This window comes from Chlorocebus sabaeus, chromosome 14, assembly GCF_047675955.1.
Source record: "Chlorocebus sabaeus isolate Y175 chromosome 14, mChlSab1.0.hap1, whole genome shotgun sequence".
NCBI lineage: Eukaryota > Metazoa > Chordata > Mammalia > Primates > Cercopithecidae > Chlorocebus > Chlorocebus sabaeus.
In genome coordinates, this window is record NC_132917.1 from 103,237,628 (window position 1) to 103,257,851 (window position 20,224).

Here is a 20,224-nt window from a genome sequence, read left to right on the forward strand (position 1 = left end):
GTTTGCTACCATCCTTGTTGTTACCACCTCCTTCTTATCCTCCTTCTTCCTCATGTATAGAGACAATATAAGACAGCTTGCCAGACAGTTCTGGTTTGTGCCTATAGCTTTGCATAATTATCATTATTATTATTCATTCCCCAAAGTGTCCTGGTTTAGATACTTTCATGGTCACCTTAACGATCATCACTGAACTTGTGAAGGGTGTTGTATTTCAGGTGCCCACTAGGTGTCAGCAGTGTGACCTCCCGAGAACACTCAGAGAAAGGATTTCATTACAGAAGTCAAATCAGAGCAAATAATTAAGTGTAGTTCAAGAGCTACCTGCAGCCTGCCTTGGCCATTCAAAACAAATGAGAGGACAGGGGGAGGAGAGAAGGAACAGGTGCAGATCAGATAGCTCCTTCTTGGGATCTGATAGAGAGGGAAGGTTTCCTTTCCTCCTTAGAAGGACTCCAATGATCTGCGGAATGACCGCTACAGTATCCTTTTAAATTTTCACTCACAAGACAAAGCCAGTATGCAGTGAAATGAGGAAATGCCTTTAAGTGAAGAGATTTTTATTCCTTTCATAAATTGCTCAAGCCATGATTGGATGGAGGTCCTCCAGGTAACTCCATGGACTTCAACAAGTCTATTGAATAACTGCGTTTGAGTTGGAAGCTGAGTTGCCTGAACACAAACGATTTAAAGAAGATTAGAAAGCGTCTACATGCAGAGCTCAATAACACACTCGGAATCTTCTTGGGAGGACCTACGGACTGTACCTATATTACTTTTGACCCAGATGGATGCAGTCACTCTCTAGGAGCCTCCCCGACTTCAGATGTGTGGCACACATCCACCCAGGGGTGTAGGTAAGAGAAGCCCACAAGAATGGCTCTGCAGATGTTCGTGACTTTCAGTCCTTGGAATTGTTTGCTACTACTAGTGGCTCTTGAGTGTTCTGAAGCATCTTCTGATTTGAATGAATCTGCAAATTCCACTGCTCAGTATGCACCTAACGCTTGGTTTGCTGCTGCCAGCTCAGAGCCAGACGAGAGGATATCTGTTTTTGAACTGGATTATGACTACGTGCAAATTCCTTATGAGGTCACTCTCTGGATACTTCTAGCATCTCTTGCAAAAATAGGTAAGTCCTTAAACACCTGGTTTGGTGAGTTATTTTTTTGCATAAGATAGTGAATGTGAAAATGCCTTATAGATAATGGGCTAAGAGGATTTTAACTGTTACTGCTATTACATTAAAAATTCTCTCCCTTTCAGTCAAGGGAAAGTCATAACTGCATTTTACTAAGCTGTTTAATACTTTGAGATTATGCTTTGAAATTTGAGAGTATACTTCTGTGTACTGGGCTGTGTTGGTTTCTTCTGATTTCAGGGTGACAGCCATGTGACATTGTTGATATGCAAAACTCTCAAATTCTGTGCTTTAAAAATATAGAGAATAAAGCACGTAGACCTGGGCATGATGCAAGGTGGAAATTTCAAATTTCAGGAAACACATAATGTTTCTTCTGTAAAATGTTCTTGGCTGTGTAATTGTGGGCTTCATCAATGACCCCATTGTTTATTCTTTAGAAGTAGCATGTGCTCCTTGCAAATTGACAGAAAGAAAAAAAAAAAAAAAGGCCATAGGCAACTAGTACCACTCAGTGATGGGATATTGGGGCATATAAGAGTATATCTGTCAGTAAAATATAAGTTTACACCTAAGCCAAGTGGGGCCAGTGAGGCACCTCTAGTTTCCTTTGTGAAATAAAGTGAATCCAAGTTAATAGATTAAATTCTAATCAAGGGATCTTTGTGTCAAAAACCAAAGAGGTGGTTATTCTCTGTGACTATTTAATACCTAACTGCATCCCCTTGTCTCTTTAAAACCAACTTATTCTAAAGTGGAAAATTAATATAATTATCTCAAATGCTAAGCACAATGTCTCCTTTGCCTCAGCTATAAACTTTATGTTATTTGAGTATGTAGATTGCCTTTTTGAGACAGAATCAATGAAACATTTTAATTCTCATTTATGTATATGCGTATATTTTCTCTAGGATGGATGTGAAATGTGGGTTGAGCTTTAAGGTCTGGCAGTTACCTTCTGTGGGCTCTGGCTATTCACCTAGCTGCCTCTCCATGGGTGTTGGGGACACTAGTATGGGTGTCCCCTTTAGACTCTCCTTTATAGTTGCTATTCATTTTGAGCTAGTAAAGTGTGAAGATTAAATAGGAATTGTTAGTTTGAAGAAGTCTTGTGCAATTTGCTTAGTAATTAAGTCACACAAAGGGTCTTACTATATTTTTAAGAGATATTCAAGTAAAAATGGCTTTCTAAATGGATAACATTCTCAGTTCAGAGCAGTCTAACATCTTTCGTGAAATCATATGGACACTGATTGTGTTCAAGGTGATCTTACTTGGTACTTGAGTTTTCCTTTTAAAACAATATGCTAGAGATTCTGTGTTTCCTGCTCCCACTCCACAACCTGGCTTCCTCTTCACAGAAATGGCTCAAGTCGATCTGAGTACCAGGAAACTCATCCTGTCACTGACTAGCTAGTTGGTCTATCAATACACATATAAATGCAGAAAGGGTGCATTTTGTCTTGGTTTTATATTTGTGTAAAACCTAGCTTGTTTTGTAGAGGCATTGTATGCATCCATATTCATTCTGTCTAGGAGTGAAGAGCACTGTGAAAATACGATTATTCATAGAACTGTTGGTTTAAATGTTCTTGATTTTCATGATGTAATTTAACACACTTTAGAAAAAAGAGTAGGATATCAGAACACACTTATTCAAGTATAATTTCATATTTACTAGTCTTCAAGAATTTAGATTATTTTTGTATTCCATATGGACATGAGGAGTGAGGAGATAAAAAGGCCATATTTATTGAATATATACTATGTGCCAAGTACTGGGCTGGTAATTTTATGTATAAGGGCTTATGTATTAGGGCCAAAATAATAATTATGATGATGATTTATACTTTTAACACTTAAGAAATTCATATGGGTTTTTAAATATTATATTATTAAACATGAATCAGAATAAAATTAATAATCATTATTATAATTCATTCTTTTATTCTTCATTCTATCAAGGTATATTTTCAGAGCACCCATGAAATATGTGGAAATGACCATGGTCCCTGACCTCAAGGGACTTGCTCTAATGGGGAAGATAGTTTAACCTAGTACTTACTGCCCGTAGATACTCTGACAGAAAAACATCAAAACTCTCCCCCAGTCCTTTTTAAAACACCCAACTATGCACTTATAAAACAAAGATAATGTAGAAAAAAGATAATACAAAGCCACCTCAGACTTTGTGGTTTATCTTCTACTTCAGTTCCACGTCTTAGAACATCATAGACGAATGTTCCTTGAATCTTTGGGAAGAACAGAATTGTAGGGCCTTCTTTGACTTTCAGACAGGACTTTTAATATTTGTGTCCATTTAAGCTCTAAGGACTGAAACTGTAAATTTTAAGTGATTGACTCTATTGTCCATCATGAAAGGGAAAAGTTTTAAAATGTGAAAGGCATGTAGCATTTCTCTTTACAGGGCCATACTTATGGATGTGTGGCCTCTTCCTGCTACAACTGTGTAGAGAGCAACTTGGCTTAAAGCAGGTGAATGTTGGATCCATTTCAGGAAACTGGATTCCTGGAAGCAAGGCCAAAATGGGGAGCCACAAGGCCTGAGAAAATCACGCTATGGGCTCTTCCACCTCCTTTATATATTAAAAAAGTTAAGTTTGGTTAAAATTAGCACTAACTGAAGAAGAAGAAGGAAAGGGTAAGGAGAAAGAGAAGGAGGAGATGGATAAGCAGGAGGAAGAGGTAAAAAGAAGGAGAAGGAGGAAGAGAGTAAGAAGGAGCAGCAGGAGCTGGACAAAGAGAAGATGAAGAAGGAGGAGGAGAAATAGGAGAAGAAGAAGAAAGAATTAAAATAAAGAGGAGGAAGAGGAAATGGAGAAATAAGCAGTGATTAGAAAACGATGAGTTCAGTGCACCAGAGGAGGTGCTTACCCTGACCCTGAAGCCAGATGAAAGTGGGGATGGTATTCCTTGGTGATAATTACACCCTGTTGTGTTAACTTATAGTGAATGGAGAAGTTCAAAGCCATGGTCAGGGAAGCTCATATCATCTTTGGATGGGTGAATCTAACAATTCGCAAGGAGACATTTGTTGACTCCCTGTGGCCTATGGCTGGAAGCCCACCGCCTTCCTTAGGTTTGAATTCAAGGTCTTCTATTATTTGTCTCAAAATCATCTTCCAAGTCCTCTCCTAACACTTTCCCCAGTTCAAAGGTTGCTCCAGCCAAGTGGATCCCCTCAATGAATGTCAAAGATATCTGGCTAGGCCATTTCTTCCTCTCTTCTTTCGCTCTTGATGTTCTCCCCACCTAAAATCTCTCCCATTCTGTTACCCAATCCTCATCATTCTCCAACAACCTGTTCAATCTCTTCTCATGAAAAAGCTTCTCTGATAAACATTTACCAGTTTATTCCTTCATTTATGCATTTACAGATGCTTTCAGCAAATAGGCCAGCTGTTGTGGATAAGATACTATGCTAAATATTTGGGGAGACATGACAATGTAAACCATTCTATTTGAGTCTGGGGGGTTTCCACATTATTAGGAGACATGAATCATGCACAAAAAAATAGTAGACAGGGATTATTGTTATTAGACACAGTCAGATAAAATGCTTTCTTAGTAGTAATTCAGAGGAACCATATGAACTTAGGAAGAAGCTAGGGAAAGCTAAGCCTCAAAGGATGAGCAGGACTTAAAGGGACAAAGGAAAAGGACAATCCAAGCAGTGACATTAGAATGAGAAGACAAGAAAGAGGCCTGCGGAGTGACAAGGCCTTTGACTGGCTGAATGCAGGCTACGTAAAGATAGTGCAGAATGTGTGGGAGATGGACTTGGAGAGAGCCCCGTGGTGATCTGCTGAGCTCTGATCTCTCACCATGTTTGTTGATATGTTCAATATGCCCTTCATTATATACTTACACGTCATCTTCTTAGTTGCTCATGTCTTGTTTCTAAAACTTTATCAATAGTGGGAATTGCAGTTGTCTACCTCTCTGGTCTTCCACCTGGCGGTACTTAACTGTAGTCTTTGCACAGTGAGGCTCAACTAATACCCTTGGTTTACAGTCCAGGAGATGCTTTGTGTGCCTTCAGAATCCTAGGTGGGAATTGAGACAATCAGAGACCCATGGTGTAGAAAAATCATCTGACAGTAGAGTGTGGAATGACCTGGGGGGTCAAGGGTGAGATTGGAGGTCAAGAAGACAATGCAATCATTAAGATGAGAAATGGGAAGATCCTAAATAAAGGCAGCAGCCAAAGAAATGGAGAGGAGGGGATAATTTTAGGGGTAGCAAATGAGAGTCATGACATAAGAAATAAATACAGAGCTGATTGATGAAGAGTCACTCATGAGAATGCGACCTGATTTCCCCCTTCAGTGGCTGACCAGATAGCAATGTCATTGGTTAAACACTGGAGACAAAATAAAGGACTTTCAATTTTTGTGTATGTGTTGGGTGAAGAGGGGAATGAGGTCAGGTAAGTTTGGAACAAGCTCAGGTTTTGGTGACTATAATAGATTCGGCATGAGCTTGAAACCTGGGCTTGCATGACTGCAAAAGTTTCACCCTCGTTTCTCCTTTTCCCTCACGCACCCTCGCAGATCCCTATAAGATGGGAAAGCAGGAAGGAGGATGGGGGAGGGGGCAGCTGGCTGAGAATGATTCTGTGACCTGCACTGAGCTGGGCATGTTACCTACTGATCTTATTGACGGCCCTCATGACACTACCAGTTCCTGCTACAGGTGGGACGCTGAGGCTGAGATGCCAACCAGCTTGCCCACGGTCCTGTCTGCTTGACTTTAAAAGACCTCAGGTACACACAGACCGTTTCGTTTGCAAATACCTAACTGCGCTCTCCGCTGTTCCGCAGGCTTCCACCTCTACCGCAGGCTGCCGGGCCTCATGCCAGAGAGCTGCCTCCTCATCCTGGTGGGGGCGCTAGTGGGCGGCATCATCTTCGGCACCGACCACAAATCGCCTCCGGTCATGGACTCCAGCATCTACTTCCTGTATCTCCTGCCACCTATCGTGCTGGAGGGCGGCTACTTCATGCCCACCCGGCCCTTCTTTGAGAACATCGGCTCCATCCTGTGGTGGGCAGTACTGGGGGCCCTGATCAACGCCTTGGGCATTGGCCTCTCCCTCTACTTCATCTGCCAGGTGAAGGCCTTTGGCCTGGGTGACGTCAACCTGCTGCAGAACCTGCTGTTCGGCAGCCTGATCTCCGCCGTGGACCCCGTGGCCGTGCTGGCTGTGTTTGAGGAGGCGCGTGTGAACGAGCAGCTCTACATGATGATCTTCGGGGAGGCCCTGCTCAATGACGGCATTACTGTGGTGAGATGTCATGTGACCGCCCCCGCTTCCGGGGAAGATGAGGGTTCGGGGTGGGGCTGGGGACCGGAGGCTATGGAGAGGGATCCAGCGTGGCTCAGCGCAGCAGGACAGGGATGAGCTTCAGCCTACGCGGTGTGGTCCGAGTTCTGGTGAATTTCCTGAGGATCTGCACTGCCTACATAACGGCTCGCTCGCATTGCTTGTCATTCACAAGCCAGCTCGTTTCTCTAAAGAGTGGGAAAGGAGAAAGAACGTGTCATTCTTGAGTTAAATGTAGTTTTTCACTTAGCAAACAGAAACTGTTGCTAATGGCCCTTCTGGGGTTTCATGGCAGCTAAAGCAGAAGCTGATGTTTTTATTTTCTCTCCATCATCAGACCTCACTCTCACTCCCTTTATATGCGTTTTTGTTTTGTTTTTAACATACCGCATTAGAGATAAGGGTCAGGGAAGAGATGGCGACAGATTTGTGAAAATGTGTTAGTTTTTGTATCACTTAGTTGCAGGACTTGTATGGAAAAACGTGAATGAGGCGTTTTTGCTTATGAGTCTTTCTGGTGGGAAACTGAGAAGGAGGTACAGGCTTGAGCAACACCTACCATTAAGGCTCAGGGGATGTCTGCAGGTTGGGGGTGCTGGAATATTGAGAAGTAGCCAGTCCCATTACTCAATTTCATTAATTACTACAAACCTTCGGCAGTTGTTAGACAAGAAGACTTTTATACATACTTTTATATACATTTCTTATTTTTAAATTTCTGTCACAGCACATGAGTGATACTAGAATACATTTTCACTGTAGGAATCAAACAGTACAAAACTATATCGCATGAAACACAAAAGCTTCTGCTTGCCCTCACCTCCTCCTCTATGCAAGAGGCAACCACTTTTATCAACTTGGCCTTTTCCCTGCTGTCTTTGTTATATGCATATATAACATTTTTGCAAATCTTTTATCATGTATGTCTATGTGATCTGTATTTTTAAATATAAAGTGGGTGGATTTTATGTATTGCTTAGATATAACAAGTCTTTCCATGTCTTGTTTCTTTTTCTTTTGTTTGAGATGGAGTTTCACTCTTGTTGCCCAGGCTGGAGTGTGATGATGCAATCTTGGCTCACTGCAACTGTGTCTGGCCCTTTTTCTGTCTTTTCAGCTATTGCATAGTATTTCATAGATTAAGTTACAGTAACTTATCTAACAGTTTCCTGATGAATGGGTCATTCAGGTTGTTTCCAAAGTTTCATTCTTACAAGCAATGTTGAAATGCATATTGAATATTATTTTTTCTGCATGCCTCTCTCTTTGCATTTGTATTTTTATATGATATTTTCTTAGAAGTGAAATTTCCAGTTTAAACAGTATGTATATTTAACAATTTAAAATGTGCTGCTGTTTCAATCAGTTCCTATCTGCCTCTTTGATAAATGAGAGATTCTCACTCTAAGGTTATAGATGGCCAAACACATGACACCCAACATTGGGCAGAGGAGACTGACAGCAGTTTATCAGTCACCTATACTCACCGCCAAGGGGAGGAGGATGCCACATGCCCCGCAGGGCCACACAGAGGCTGCACTTGGGAACAGAATGAACAACCAGGAGCTGTGGGAGGCAGGCTTTGTAGTAACAAGAGAACCAGGTGCTCCCTGGTTCTCACAGGAGGAGGTGATTGAGTTGTTGGAATAATTTTGCAAGTTGGCAGGGACCTGAAACCTGAGGAAAAAGCGGGAACTGTGCCTGGTACCCTTGATAAGGAGGGTGGTTTGGCTGGGGCACCTTATCCAGGGATGGGAGCGAGGAGGGAAACTTGCAGATAGACCAGCTGAGGTCTTCATAATTTTGCCAAATATTGAGGCAGTACATAATATCAAACCTTAATTTCAGCCCCTAGACCACAGCTGTCAAGATTTTCCAGAAAGCCTTTATCAGTTTATACTTCCTTAGACAGTGTATTGCATCCATATTTTCTTATATCTTTGACAAGGGACATTGTTTCCTTAATGTTTTCTAACGTCATGAGCAAAAAGCATTTCTCATGTTTGTTGTAAGTTCCATGATAATATTAAGCAACTTTTCAGCAACTGCAAATCATGACTTTGTCACATGCTGTACATTGAAAGCTCATGTCCTTCCAGGGTTGGCAAACTGAAAACAATACAGGACACCAAGTTAAATTTAAATTTCAGATAAACAATGAATACTTTTTTTAGTAAAAGTGTGTCATATCCCAATTTTTATATGCAAATATTGCATCTTGCCCATTTTTCTTTGGGACCACTGGCTTAAAAAAAGATTTATAGAAATTCATTAAATTATCTTACCTTTAAACTTTTGAATGTCCCATAAAGACCAAATATTTTCTTCCATTCTATCATTTACACTTTTTAGATTATAGTATCTTTTACCCTATAGAAGTTTTAAACTTTGATGTACTGAAACCTAGTAATGTACCCTTATTTGATCCTGGGTTTCATATTTTGCTTCCAGAGATTGTGTCTAACCAAAAGACATGCATACATTCTGTTTTTAATTTTTTTCCCATTTATAATTTACTAATTCACCTGGCAAGCAAGATCTTTTTTGTAAAAACTTTATGCAAAAATAGTACAGAGAGAAAAAGTCCCCTTTGAGAAATAATCTGAGCTATACCCACGGATTTCCAAAGCAAAGGAGGCCCATACATGAAGCCAGATGTCAAATCATGTATTCGTAATGAGAATCCCTAATGGTTGAGGCGAGGCACTAGAATCATCAGGCTGGTATATTCTACCCTGTGGGCAAGCTTCACAAAAAGCCACATTGTCAGGAAGCTAACAGGGGAACCTGGACTCCAGACTGCCATATGATTCAGAGATTTCATTTTTCAAAGTCTGGTCCTCAGGCCATGTGTCTCAACATCACACTGGTGGGACTGATGAATCTTCAGATGTCCAGTCCCATTTCACACCCTCTGACCCAGACTGTCTGGGAGTTGAGCCCAGAAACCTATGTTATTAAAACCTCAGATGACTGCTGAAGTTTGAGAACTATGGATTTATTGCCTTCAGGTTGAGAGAAGCTGATATATGTTGCTATAAAATGATGGTATGCCTAGAACAAGGACCGCATCCATCTCCCCAGACCACACTGGATTAGTCTCTGAGATCCCCTTTCCCCAACCCACTCCTTCTATAAATACTGTCATACTTTCAGTTGTGTTACAAACGAGTAAATGTCCGTGTCTGGGAATCCATTCTATCTCTTAATGTAGCCCCTCTGATCCATGACGTGTCCATTTCCTAGTTCATCTCCCAGAGATAACCTTATTTCACTCAGATCCAAGCTTTTTGGGGGTTATCTGGTTACTTTCACCCCACACTACTGACAATGTCCCGGAAGGTGTTCATCTGTGACAAGACCAGGGCCACCCCTTGGAAGTCCATTCTGAGGCAATTATTCAACCTCTCCTTCATGAATTATTACAGAAGTCAAGATACTACTGGATAAATGCCATCTCTTTAATTTTCACAGCACATTCTTTATTCATCAAAAACTCTGATAGAATCTACAAAAGTTCTTGCCAAGGAAGAGTCTTTATCAATTACCAAGGAAAGCATTTGACTCCTGCCTCGACCTTGAGAATCTGACTTCCTCCTGAATTGTCTCTAGATTTCACATGGAGAGCCAACCCCGGCTTGGTTTCTGGTTGGGGTTTCTTTGTTAGCAACATTTGTTTGACTTCCCCAAAGTTTAATTGCTTTGGGGGAGACATTTTTAAGAACGATCATTTCAGGATAAAATTATAATTTTCAAGCCTCCGGAGTATCTGCTGAGGACACTGTTGTGACCTCTGCTGGGCAGAGCTGCTGTTGCGTTGGCTCCGTGGGGTTGTCCACACGTCAATCTTGGGCCACTCTGTGGTCACCCACAGCACAGTGAGTATTAAGTGTGCACTGGCACTGCTGGGTCCCTAAGTGAAACCAGAGAAGCCCCAGGGCCATATTTAGAACACAGCTGAAAAGGAACGGGTACTTGCTGCTGTCCAGTTGTATTTTGAGCTAAGGGCCTTGACCTCACCCTTTCATTGAGGAAGGAGCCTTCTTGAGGGCAGCAGTCACAAGCATGCCTTTTCGGCAAGGAGGCTGAGTCATCCAGAAGGTGGCCTGTGATTGTGGGTTACATGCGACAACGCTGCAAATCTTCATCCACAAAAGAGCTGCCTTCCCACCAAAGACAAGGGGTTGCTACCAACAGCCGAAATATTGATGAATCTGATTCTCCAGATCTCTTGCCCCACTTATTTCTCCATCTTGCTGAATATTTTAGGTTACGACACTAATCACCAGAACACACACACGCTTAATGATGGGGCAAAAGGAGGGAGACAAAACCCAGATAGCTTTAGTGTCCTCATCCTCCACTGTACACAAATGGTTACAATGTGAGGAGATGGATACAAGAATTAGCTTGACCTTAGTAACTATCTCACCATGTACAGCATATATATATACACACACACACACACATAAACATATACATAATATATGTGAAAATATATTATATATAAACATATTAATATATTAATATCATGCTATACAGCTTGGATATATACAATATTTTATTTTTAAGAAAAGGATGTTTCTAAAATTGCATAAACAATGTCCCTAGTTAAAATCTCATGGCCAAAATCACAGCAGGAAGACAGGTGCGGCTACTATGTCATTTCTGCATTTATTAGTGTTTTGTTAAATCCTTTGCTTTTACTAAGAGGCATGACCAAGTGCCCTTACTTCATGAATGAAGAGAATAAAGCAAAGGAGTTTAAAATGAGCTGCACAAGGACACACCGCCTGAACGATGACAGAGCAGACACGGGTGTGCGCAGCTCTGCCTCCTCCCAAACTTTTCCTTTTGTCCTTACCTTTTGAATTTTCCACTCATGGAACTGGGAGGGACAAGAGAGAACCTACGTGCTACCGATGAGGAGACTGGGCTCAAGTCCAGTGAGTGAAGCCAGGGTTCTTTCTGCAAAACAGTGTGGCTTGAGGCAACATTCTGATCCTATTGTGCCTCCTCTTGCTGTAAAATTGGGATAATGACATTCTTCAGCTCACAGGATCACTGGAAAATTTATACTCAGCTCTTAGCAGAGTGAATGCCCAGCCTGGAGTAAGCACTTAATGAATGCTGGCCATGACTTTGTATTGAAGCAGCTCCCAGACCCTGTTTAGTGTTCGGCTCATTCTGAACAAGCAGCTGATTTTACATATGGCACCACCTCACAGGTGGTAGGGAGGATTGTTCTTAGATTTATATTCTGCCCTGGTTTTCTTGGATCAACTTGCTGGATAAGCAACAAAGGGAGGCCACCAAGCTTTCTATCATTCCCAGCTCGCCCCAGTTCCTTATCTCCTCTACCTCATCAGAGAGGTCAAAGACCCAGACGGGCCAGGGCTGAGGCTGGAACCCACGCAGCAGCCTGGCTCCAGGGTGTCTCTGCTCTTGACTGCCACCCGGTACTTCCCCTTTTCCCCATCCTTCTCTCCCCTCCTACTCTTGCTTCCTCCTCTGGTGACATCTTACTGGCTCTGGATGCCATTCTCCAGGAGGATAGTGGGAGGGGAAGCGGAGCTAAATGTTCTGAGCACTGGGCCAGTCACCTTGATGGCTGCTTCATGCCGTTTTCCTTATTTAAGCCTCACGGCACCTTAATGAGGTGGTGATAGTACATAGTGGTTAAGGACAGAGACCCCCTGGACCCAGACTGTCTAGGTCCACAGCTCTGTACTGGCCCTTCTCAGTCCTTCAGGCCTCTTGAGTGACTTAGCAGGTCACCGTGTGCCTAAGTTTCTTCACTGTTTTATTTTTGTTATAAAGACACAGATTCTCATAGAAGTCATTTATCTATTCATTGACTAGAGTTTATTCTATGAAGCTCAGTATCCCAGAGACAGAGTGAAAAGTCATACTCACTGCTTTGCCCAGCCAGCAATTCCCTTTGGCCGAGGGGATCAATGGCAAGAGTTTCTATCAGAGACCGTTGACCTTTCATTCAGTTTGCAATTTTCCCTCTATTTATTATGGATTCTTGCTGCTAGCTTAGATCCGATATCTTCGATCCTATATCTGATCCCTCATGCCAAAATTCCTTTGCCCTCTTCTCTTCTCATCTGTCTGTCCCTGTAGCAACATAACTTTGCTGGCTTGTTGTCTGTTGGCTCTCTCAATTTCTCTCCATGCTGTTCCCTCCTGCAATTACAGGACTCGGCATCTAGAATGGAGCATTGCAGAGGGCGCTGAGTCAAGGGCTCTAGTGAAAGAATGGATGCTGCCGGAAGAATGAATAATGAATGAGGCAACAAGAAGTGAGGACTAGGAGAGGAGTGCAGGGGCCGCGTTGGCCCTGGGGCTGGCCTGCTGCCCAGGTCTCTGTTTCCAGTGACTGAACCCCCCTTTCTTCTAAGCCCCCAAGAGGGAGCAAACTGGGGTGATTTTCTTCAAATTAACTGTCACCACCGAACTTCAGAGTTGCTTCCTGAGTCTAAACGCTAAAGGTGGGATAAAATCAGGGGTGGGCATGGGCAGAGGGAAGAGTCCCAGGGTCCTATCTCTCCTTCCCCACACCTTGTCATCCACGTGTCCTGCACCCCACTGTCCTGGACACAGGGCACATGAGGGTGAAACATGTATCCAGACTATTCATTTGAGGGCAAATTTTCCTTCATGATTCTTTCTGCCTTATATTTTCCTGCCTCAAAAGGGGTCCTTACTCTATTACTTCCTATTCAAGAGCAGTAAAGCATAGCCAAGAGCATGGATGGGAAGTCATATGCTTCATTGCCTCCACTCCTTGCAAGCTGAGTGACGTCAGGTGAATTACTTACCCTCTCTGGGCCTCAGTTTCCTTTCTGTAATATGGAGATAGGGTTGAGGGAGGGTTAAAATGAATTGATACACGTAAAGCATTTAAAATAACACCTGGCACAGAGTCAGTCCCCCACATTTGGTGTTATTTATGCGAGCCCACCTGCATGAGTACGTCTGAGCCACAGAGCTCTCGTGACACCCTAAAGATGCCACATTGTCGTGTCTGTCTATCTGAACTTTGCAGTGTCAGCTTTTCCTAGAGAAGAGCTGTATGTACACTTGAACAGAATCTTGAGGGGAGAGTAGGCATCTTTTCGTTGTCCTCTTTATATTTCCTTTCATTTTATTCTGATTCCAAGGATGGGAGCCGAGAGGTGATAGCTTTACTAGGAGACACTTTCCTTTGGCCAAGATGTAGGGAGCTCACTGTATATGGGGGGTATGGGCCTACAAAGTTGCCTGATCTTGAGCAAGAGACGCAATCCTTTTGTGCCTCAGTTTCCACATATGTAAGATGGGAATGATTAATCTGACTTCAAAGGGTGACTGTGAGGAGGCTGTGAAATGAGACTCCAGAGGCCTGGTGCAGGGCAGGTGATACACAAATGTCCCCTTGCCCTTCCTGTGTGCCAGAGATGGGTCCACGTAAAAGTGACCATCTGCTGGGGGTCTGTCAGGCATAGAAATGGAGATTATAGCTAAACTTCAGGCAGAAAGGGCCATGCAGCCTTGATTGGTTGGCTTCAGGTGCCTGGGGAGTGAACTCCACAGCCCTGCAAAGTCTCAGCAAGTGCCTTAGCTGTGAGGCTCTCCCCTGGGGCTGCTTCTGACCTTCTGTTGGGGAGGGCAGGAGTCTGGTGCCCACCCAGCCCAGACATGGGTCCCAAAGGATTCAGGCATTTGCCTTCAGACATGCGCTTTCAGCCAAAATATTTGGAGGTTTTCACGGTGAACTTCTCAGCCCACAGCTGGGGGGGGGTGTGTGTGTGTGTCTGTGTGTGACAGGCAGAGGGAGAAAGACAGACCGAGAGAGAGAGAGAGAGAGAGAGAAAGTGGGGGGAGAGAGAGGGAGAGGTGCAGCAACCACTATACCTTGTGATAAAGAGCTTGGATTGGGCTGGGGAGACAGGAGGAGCTGGGAGAAGTGAGGAGCAGATCAGTAGATCAATGCAGATCCCAGGAAATGAAGGAGAGTGTTGCAGGGGGCGGAGGTTCACCAAATCTGACTCCGAACCTTCCACAACAGGCAACCCCTTTACTTCCTGCACTTCGGGCGTCCAAGCCGCAGACTCGCCCTTTAAGGAGCAGCCTGAAGGGTGTGGGATAATCTTTGGGAGGCATGCTAAAGCACCACAGGGCTGGAGGGGCGCTTTATTATTTCATTGCAACACCTCCCATTTGATTAATCAAACACTTGTTTGGTTCGTTTTCTTCTGGCTAAATAAACAGAATGGTTGAAGTTTGAATTGTACAAATTGGCTTTCAACTAGACTACACTGTGAGCTACTCAGGAGTGATTAGAACTCACTTCAGGTCACAAGCACAAGAAAAAAGAACAAATCCTCTCTGGTTATCAAGTTGTCTTTTCTCTGTCAGGAGGTGGGGTTGAGCAGCTATAGAAATGGATTTAGAGGAGAAACAGGGAGAAAAGCAATGTCTCTTGAGCTTTTTAGGGAGTAATCCGAAAGAGTATGGAAAAACGTATGGGAGAAGTTCTCTCTCGCCAGCCTTGCTGAGTGCCTGGGATGCAAAAGCAAACATGCTTCATCCCCTGCCTTTGAGGAGCCACAGCTATGACACATGACTTATTTCTTTCAGTTTGTAAATCATTCCTTTTAACCATGGACCTGCTTGTTCTGTGTTTTATTAGAACCCTTTCTAGCCACAGATAATTCCTAGGAGGTTGCATAATACATTAACAGAAATTCCTGACTTGAGAGAAAAGCTTAGAGCTTAAAGCACAGCCTGGGGACTTTCCTAGTCCTGTGGTTTTCAACAGCTGTCCCACCCCCAACAATACCTGTTCACGCATCCTTAAGGGCCTGTGGGTGTGTTAGGCTGCAGTAGGAAAAAAACATACCCACTGTCATGTGAAAAGCCCCATGAGTTCGCCGTTTGGGAGGTGCTGACTGACAAATAATTTCCTTATCGCTTCCTCAATGGTTGCATAAATGGATGACATCCAGCAGAACCTGTTGCACAGGCCTGGATGGGAGCACTAGATCCAGGCGATGGGTGAGGGAGGAAGCCATTGACCCTGCCTCCAGGCTGGGGTAATCCATGCTTTCCTCCTTACCCCCCAGGACCAGCTTTGGTTGTTAATACCACCAAGAGAGTTGAGAGACCATGAAATCTCATTTCTTTATGTTAACAATGAAGTTCAGTCATGTCTGGTGGAACCAGAGGTCCCCTGAGTTCTAATCCTCCATCCATCCATCCATCCATCCATCCATCCACCCACCCACCTATTTATCAAAAATATTACTGAGCTACTACTTAGTGTCAGACACTGCTTGTTCCACTATGCCAGAGCAATCTCTTTCTCAGAAAAAGCAAATTACAGAGATAGTCTTCAGTGAGTTTAAATCTATCAGTTACAACTGATGCTTGCTTTTATGGTTAAAACAGTTTTGAGGTTAAGTGGCTTTTAAGTTACCTTTTGTATCATGCAGGTGAACTGACACTAGATGGTGAAAGATAGTCCTAAAATCGTTTGCTCCAAATTGATGAGGGGAGTGAAGGAGGAGAGGGATTTGCATAGGCTCAGGTGGGTTCTTGGATGGCGGATGGCACCATGAAGAACAGGTGTTGGTGGAGGTGGATGATAGTATTAGATTAGTTTTTAATTGTTGAGTTTTAGAAACCTACAGGCAATTGAAAGAAATTGTTCAGTAGTTTTAGAAATGAAAATCTAGAGCCTGGGCCAGAGATCAAACAAGATGCATATTTGGAAGTCATTGGCAAGTAGGCGATAATTGCAGCTACGAATCATGGCAATCCTCCATCTTTCTTCAAGCTCAGAAGAGTTTCAAACTTTTTAAATTGAAAAAGAATTCCTTAAAGAAAAGTCATTGCTGTGCCCTAGGTCAATAAACAGGTTTTATTGATCCACACACTTTTCTCTTCTTCTCAGTACATGTTCTGATATCCATTCAGTTCACCAGGTTGGCCTCTATTCACTGAACTTAGAAACAACGAATGTCCAGAGATCTCAACCCCAAGAACATGGGTGAACACCTTGTTTAATTTCTCTATCCTGGGCTTCAGGTCTTTTTTTCCCCTCCTTTAGGAGTGAGGTGAAAGAGCGTCCTCTCTTCTGCCTTTTACATCATTATGCAGAGCTTGCTAGGTAATTGCTGGTTTTCTTAGTTGGTTTCCTTTTGTGGTCAGAGAGTCAGAGAAGGTGGTTGCCAAGAAACTGCCCATGACAGAGTTTACTATGCCAGAGCTCCTTAATACAAGCTAGAAAATCAACTGGACTCATCGTTATTCAAGGTCTTTAGCTTATAGAGCAGTTACCATTTTGAACATTGCTGGTCACTGTGCTGGAGGAGAGAGAGATTTCTGGAGGGTCTCACCTTAGCAAGCAAATGTCCCATTCTCTCCTATTTGAAACTCTCTCTTATAATTCTTTCTTGAGAAAAAACAAACAAACAAAAACTCTCTCAAACTCAAAAGTTGGCCAGGCATAATCACATGGTGACAACTAACCTCAAAGAGACTAGAAGTGCATTCCTGCAAGGTTCCTAGAAGGGAAAGAAATATTGGATAAGCAGTGCTAATAGCTATTATGTTGTCATTTCAGAGCCTCATCAGGGATGTATTCGGTCACTCGCTCACACTCTACTGCTTTTTCAATCGATTTTTAAATTTGTCTTCCCATTTGTATTAATACATTTTTTGACTGTTAATGAAGAAATACCCGAGACTGGGTAATTTATAAAGAAAAAGAGGTTTAATGGACTCACAGTTCCACATGGCTGGGAGACTTCACAATCATGGCTGAAGGCGAAGGAGGAGCAAAGGCATGTTTTACATGGCAGCAGGCAAGAGAGCATGTGCAGGGGAACTACCCTTTATAAAACCATCAGATCTCATGAGACTTATTCATTATCATGAGAACAGCATGGGAAAAACCCACCCTATGATTCAATTGCCTCCCACTGGGTCCCTCCTATGACCAGTAGGGATTATGGGAGCTACAATTAAAAATGAGATTTGGGTGGGAACACAGTCAAATCATATTGTTTTACCTCTGTCCCCTCACAAATCTCATGTCCTTACATTTCAAAACCAATCATGCCTTCCCAACAATTCCCCAAAGTCTTAACTCAATTTAGCATTAACTCAGAAGTCCACAGTCCAATGTCTCATGTGACAAGGCAAGTCCCTTCCACCTATGACCCTGTAAAATCAAAAGCAAGTTAGTTCCTTCCTAGATACAGTGGGGATAAAGGCATTGGGTAAATACACCTGTTCCAAATGGGAGAAATTGGCCAAAATGAAGGGATTACAGGCCCCATGCAAGTCCAAAATCCAGAAGGGCAGTCAAATATTAAAGCTCCAAAATTATCTCCTTTGATTCCATGTCTCACATCCAGGTCATGCTAATGCAAGTAGGTTCCCATGGTCTTGGGCAGCTCTGCCCCTGTAGTTTTGCAGGGTACAACCCCCACCTCCCCCTCTACCCCGGCTGCTTTCATGGGCTGGTGTTGAGGGTCTGTGGCTTTTCCAGGAACATGGTACAAGCTGTCAGTGGATCTACCATTCTGGGGTCTGGAGGCCTGTGGTCTTCCTCTCACAGCCCCACGAGGCAGCGCCCAAATGGGGAGACTGCATGGGGGCTTCAACTCCACATTTTCCTTCTTCACTGTCCTGGTAGAAGGGCTCTCCATGAGGGCCCTGCCCCTGCAGAAAACTTTGGCTTGGACATCTAGACGTTACCATACATCCTATAAAATCTAGGCAGAGGTTCCCAAACCTCAATTCTTGACTTCTGTGCACCCACAGACCCAACACCATGTGTAAGGTGCCAAAGCTTGGAGCAATGGCACACTGAAGCCATGACCTGAGCTGTACGTTGGCCCCTTTTAGCCACAGCTGGAGCTGAAGCAGCTGAGACACAGCATACCATGTCCTAAGGCTGCCTAGAGCAGGGGGGCCCTGGCCTCAGCCCAGGGAACCATTTTTCCCCCTAGTCCTCCAGCCCTGTGATGGGAGGGACTGCTGTGAAGGTCTCTGATATATCCTGGAGAACCTGGAGACATTTTCCCCATTGTCTTGGTGATTAACATTCAACTCCTCATTACTTGTGCAACTTTCTGCTGCAGGCTTGAATTTCTCCACAAAAAATGTTTTTTTTCTTTTCTGCCTCATCCTCTGGCTGCAAATTTTCCAAATGTGTATGCTCTGCATCCTCTTGGATGCTTCGCCTATTAGAAATTTCTTCTGCCAGGTACTCTAAATCATCTCTCTCAAGTTCAAAGTTCCACAGATTTCTAGAGCAGGGGCAAAATGCTGCCAGTCTCTTTGCTAAAACATAGAAAGAGTTACCTTTATTCCAGTTCCCAACAAGTTCTTTATCTCCATCTGAGACGACCTCAGCCTGGACTTTATTGTCCATATCACTATCAGCATTTTGGCCAAAGCCATTCGACAAGTCTCTAGGAAGTTCCAAACTTTCCCACACCTTCCTGTCTTCTGAGCCTTCCAAGTCTCTTGGAAGTTCCAATCTTTCTTGTCTTCTTCTGAGCCCTCCAAATTCTTCTAAACTCTGCCTGTTACCCAGTTCCAAAATCACTTTCACACTTTTGGGTATCCTTATAGTAGCACCCTACTCTACCTGTACCAACTTGCTGTATTAGTCCACTTTCATGCTGCTATGAAGAAATACCCAAGACTGGGTAATTTATAAAGAGAAAGAGGTTTAATTGACTCACAGTTCCACATGACTGGGGAGGCCTCACAATTATGGCAGAAAGCAAAGGAGGAGCAAAGGCACATCTTATATGGTGGCAGGCAAGAGAGCATGTACAGGGGAACTGCCCTTATAAAACCATCAAATCTTGTGAGAACTCACTCACTATCATGAGAACAGCATGGAGGTAACCATCCCTATGATTCAATTACCTCCCACCATGTCACTCCCCTAACACATAGGGATTACAGGAACTACAATTCAAGATGAGATTTGGGTGGGGATACAGTCAAACCATATCACCACTCCAGTTAGCTTCCATATCATCCACTCAATTATCCTTTCCCTTCTCTTAGTTTCTATTTTTCAGTTTTTCTGTCCCACAACTCATAGTTGTTCATGGTCCCTCATTGTACCTTAATCGATCTCATTGTATTTCTTTAGTCATCCATTCCAAGTCAATTATGTTTGTGACAGAAAAAACAGTTACCATAGCTGCAAACTGGGCAGAGGGTTTCACCTCAGACTACTTCCCAGACCCCAGTCTATAGATAGACTTATTGAGGGTCTGTCTACTCTCACCCTTGAGTAGAAAGTCCCCTGTTAAAATTAATGTAGTCAAACAAGACTACCCCTTCCTCAGATGCTATGTCATAGAAGTTACCCTTACAGGGATCCATGTGCATGGTGGGGACCATAACTATCATGGCTAGGAGGGATGGTGATCGCAACAAAATGCAATTAATTATTATTAGGGCCTCAGCTATCAGTGTCAAATGAATCCATAAGATTTAATATTATGACTACAAAGAGGTTTCTTACTTTGGTTCTTAAGGACAGTTAAAAGTCAGTACATTTAATGAACTGACATGGCTATAAGGTTTCTTTATTTTATATGAAGTAGTATAATGTTAGCCAAAGTATACTGTAAAAAGTTAAGGATGTTACTGTAGAGCACCACTAAACATAATGCAAAAAATTTGACCAATAGATAAAATTAAAATAGAAT

At 43.1% G+C, this 20,224-nt stretch overlaps 1 protein-coding gene across 1 annotated transcript in view; it reads left to right on the forward strand.

Annotated features, from left to right (window-relative positions):
• The first annotated feature begins 342 nt into the window (after nt 1-342).
• The window catches only part of SLC9A4 (solute carrier family 9 member A4), a 59,899-nt gene continuing 40,017 nt past the window's right edge, over nt 343-20,224 (forward strand). Inside the window, exons 1-2 of the mRNA XM_008008269.3 lie at nt 343-1,132; nt 5,986-6,449. Coding sequence (XP_008006460.2) covers nt 877-1,132; nt 5,986-6,449 — 720 coding nt within the window. The 5' untranslated portion in view covers nt 343-876. The remainder of the gene's footprint in view (nt 1,133-5,985; nt 6,450-20,224) is intronic.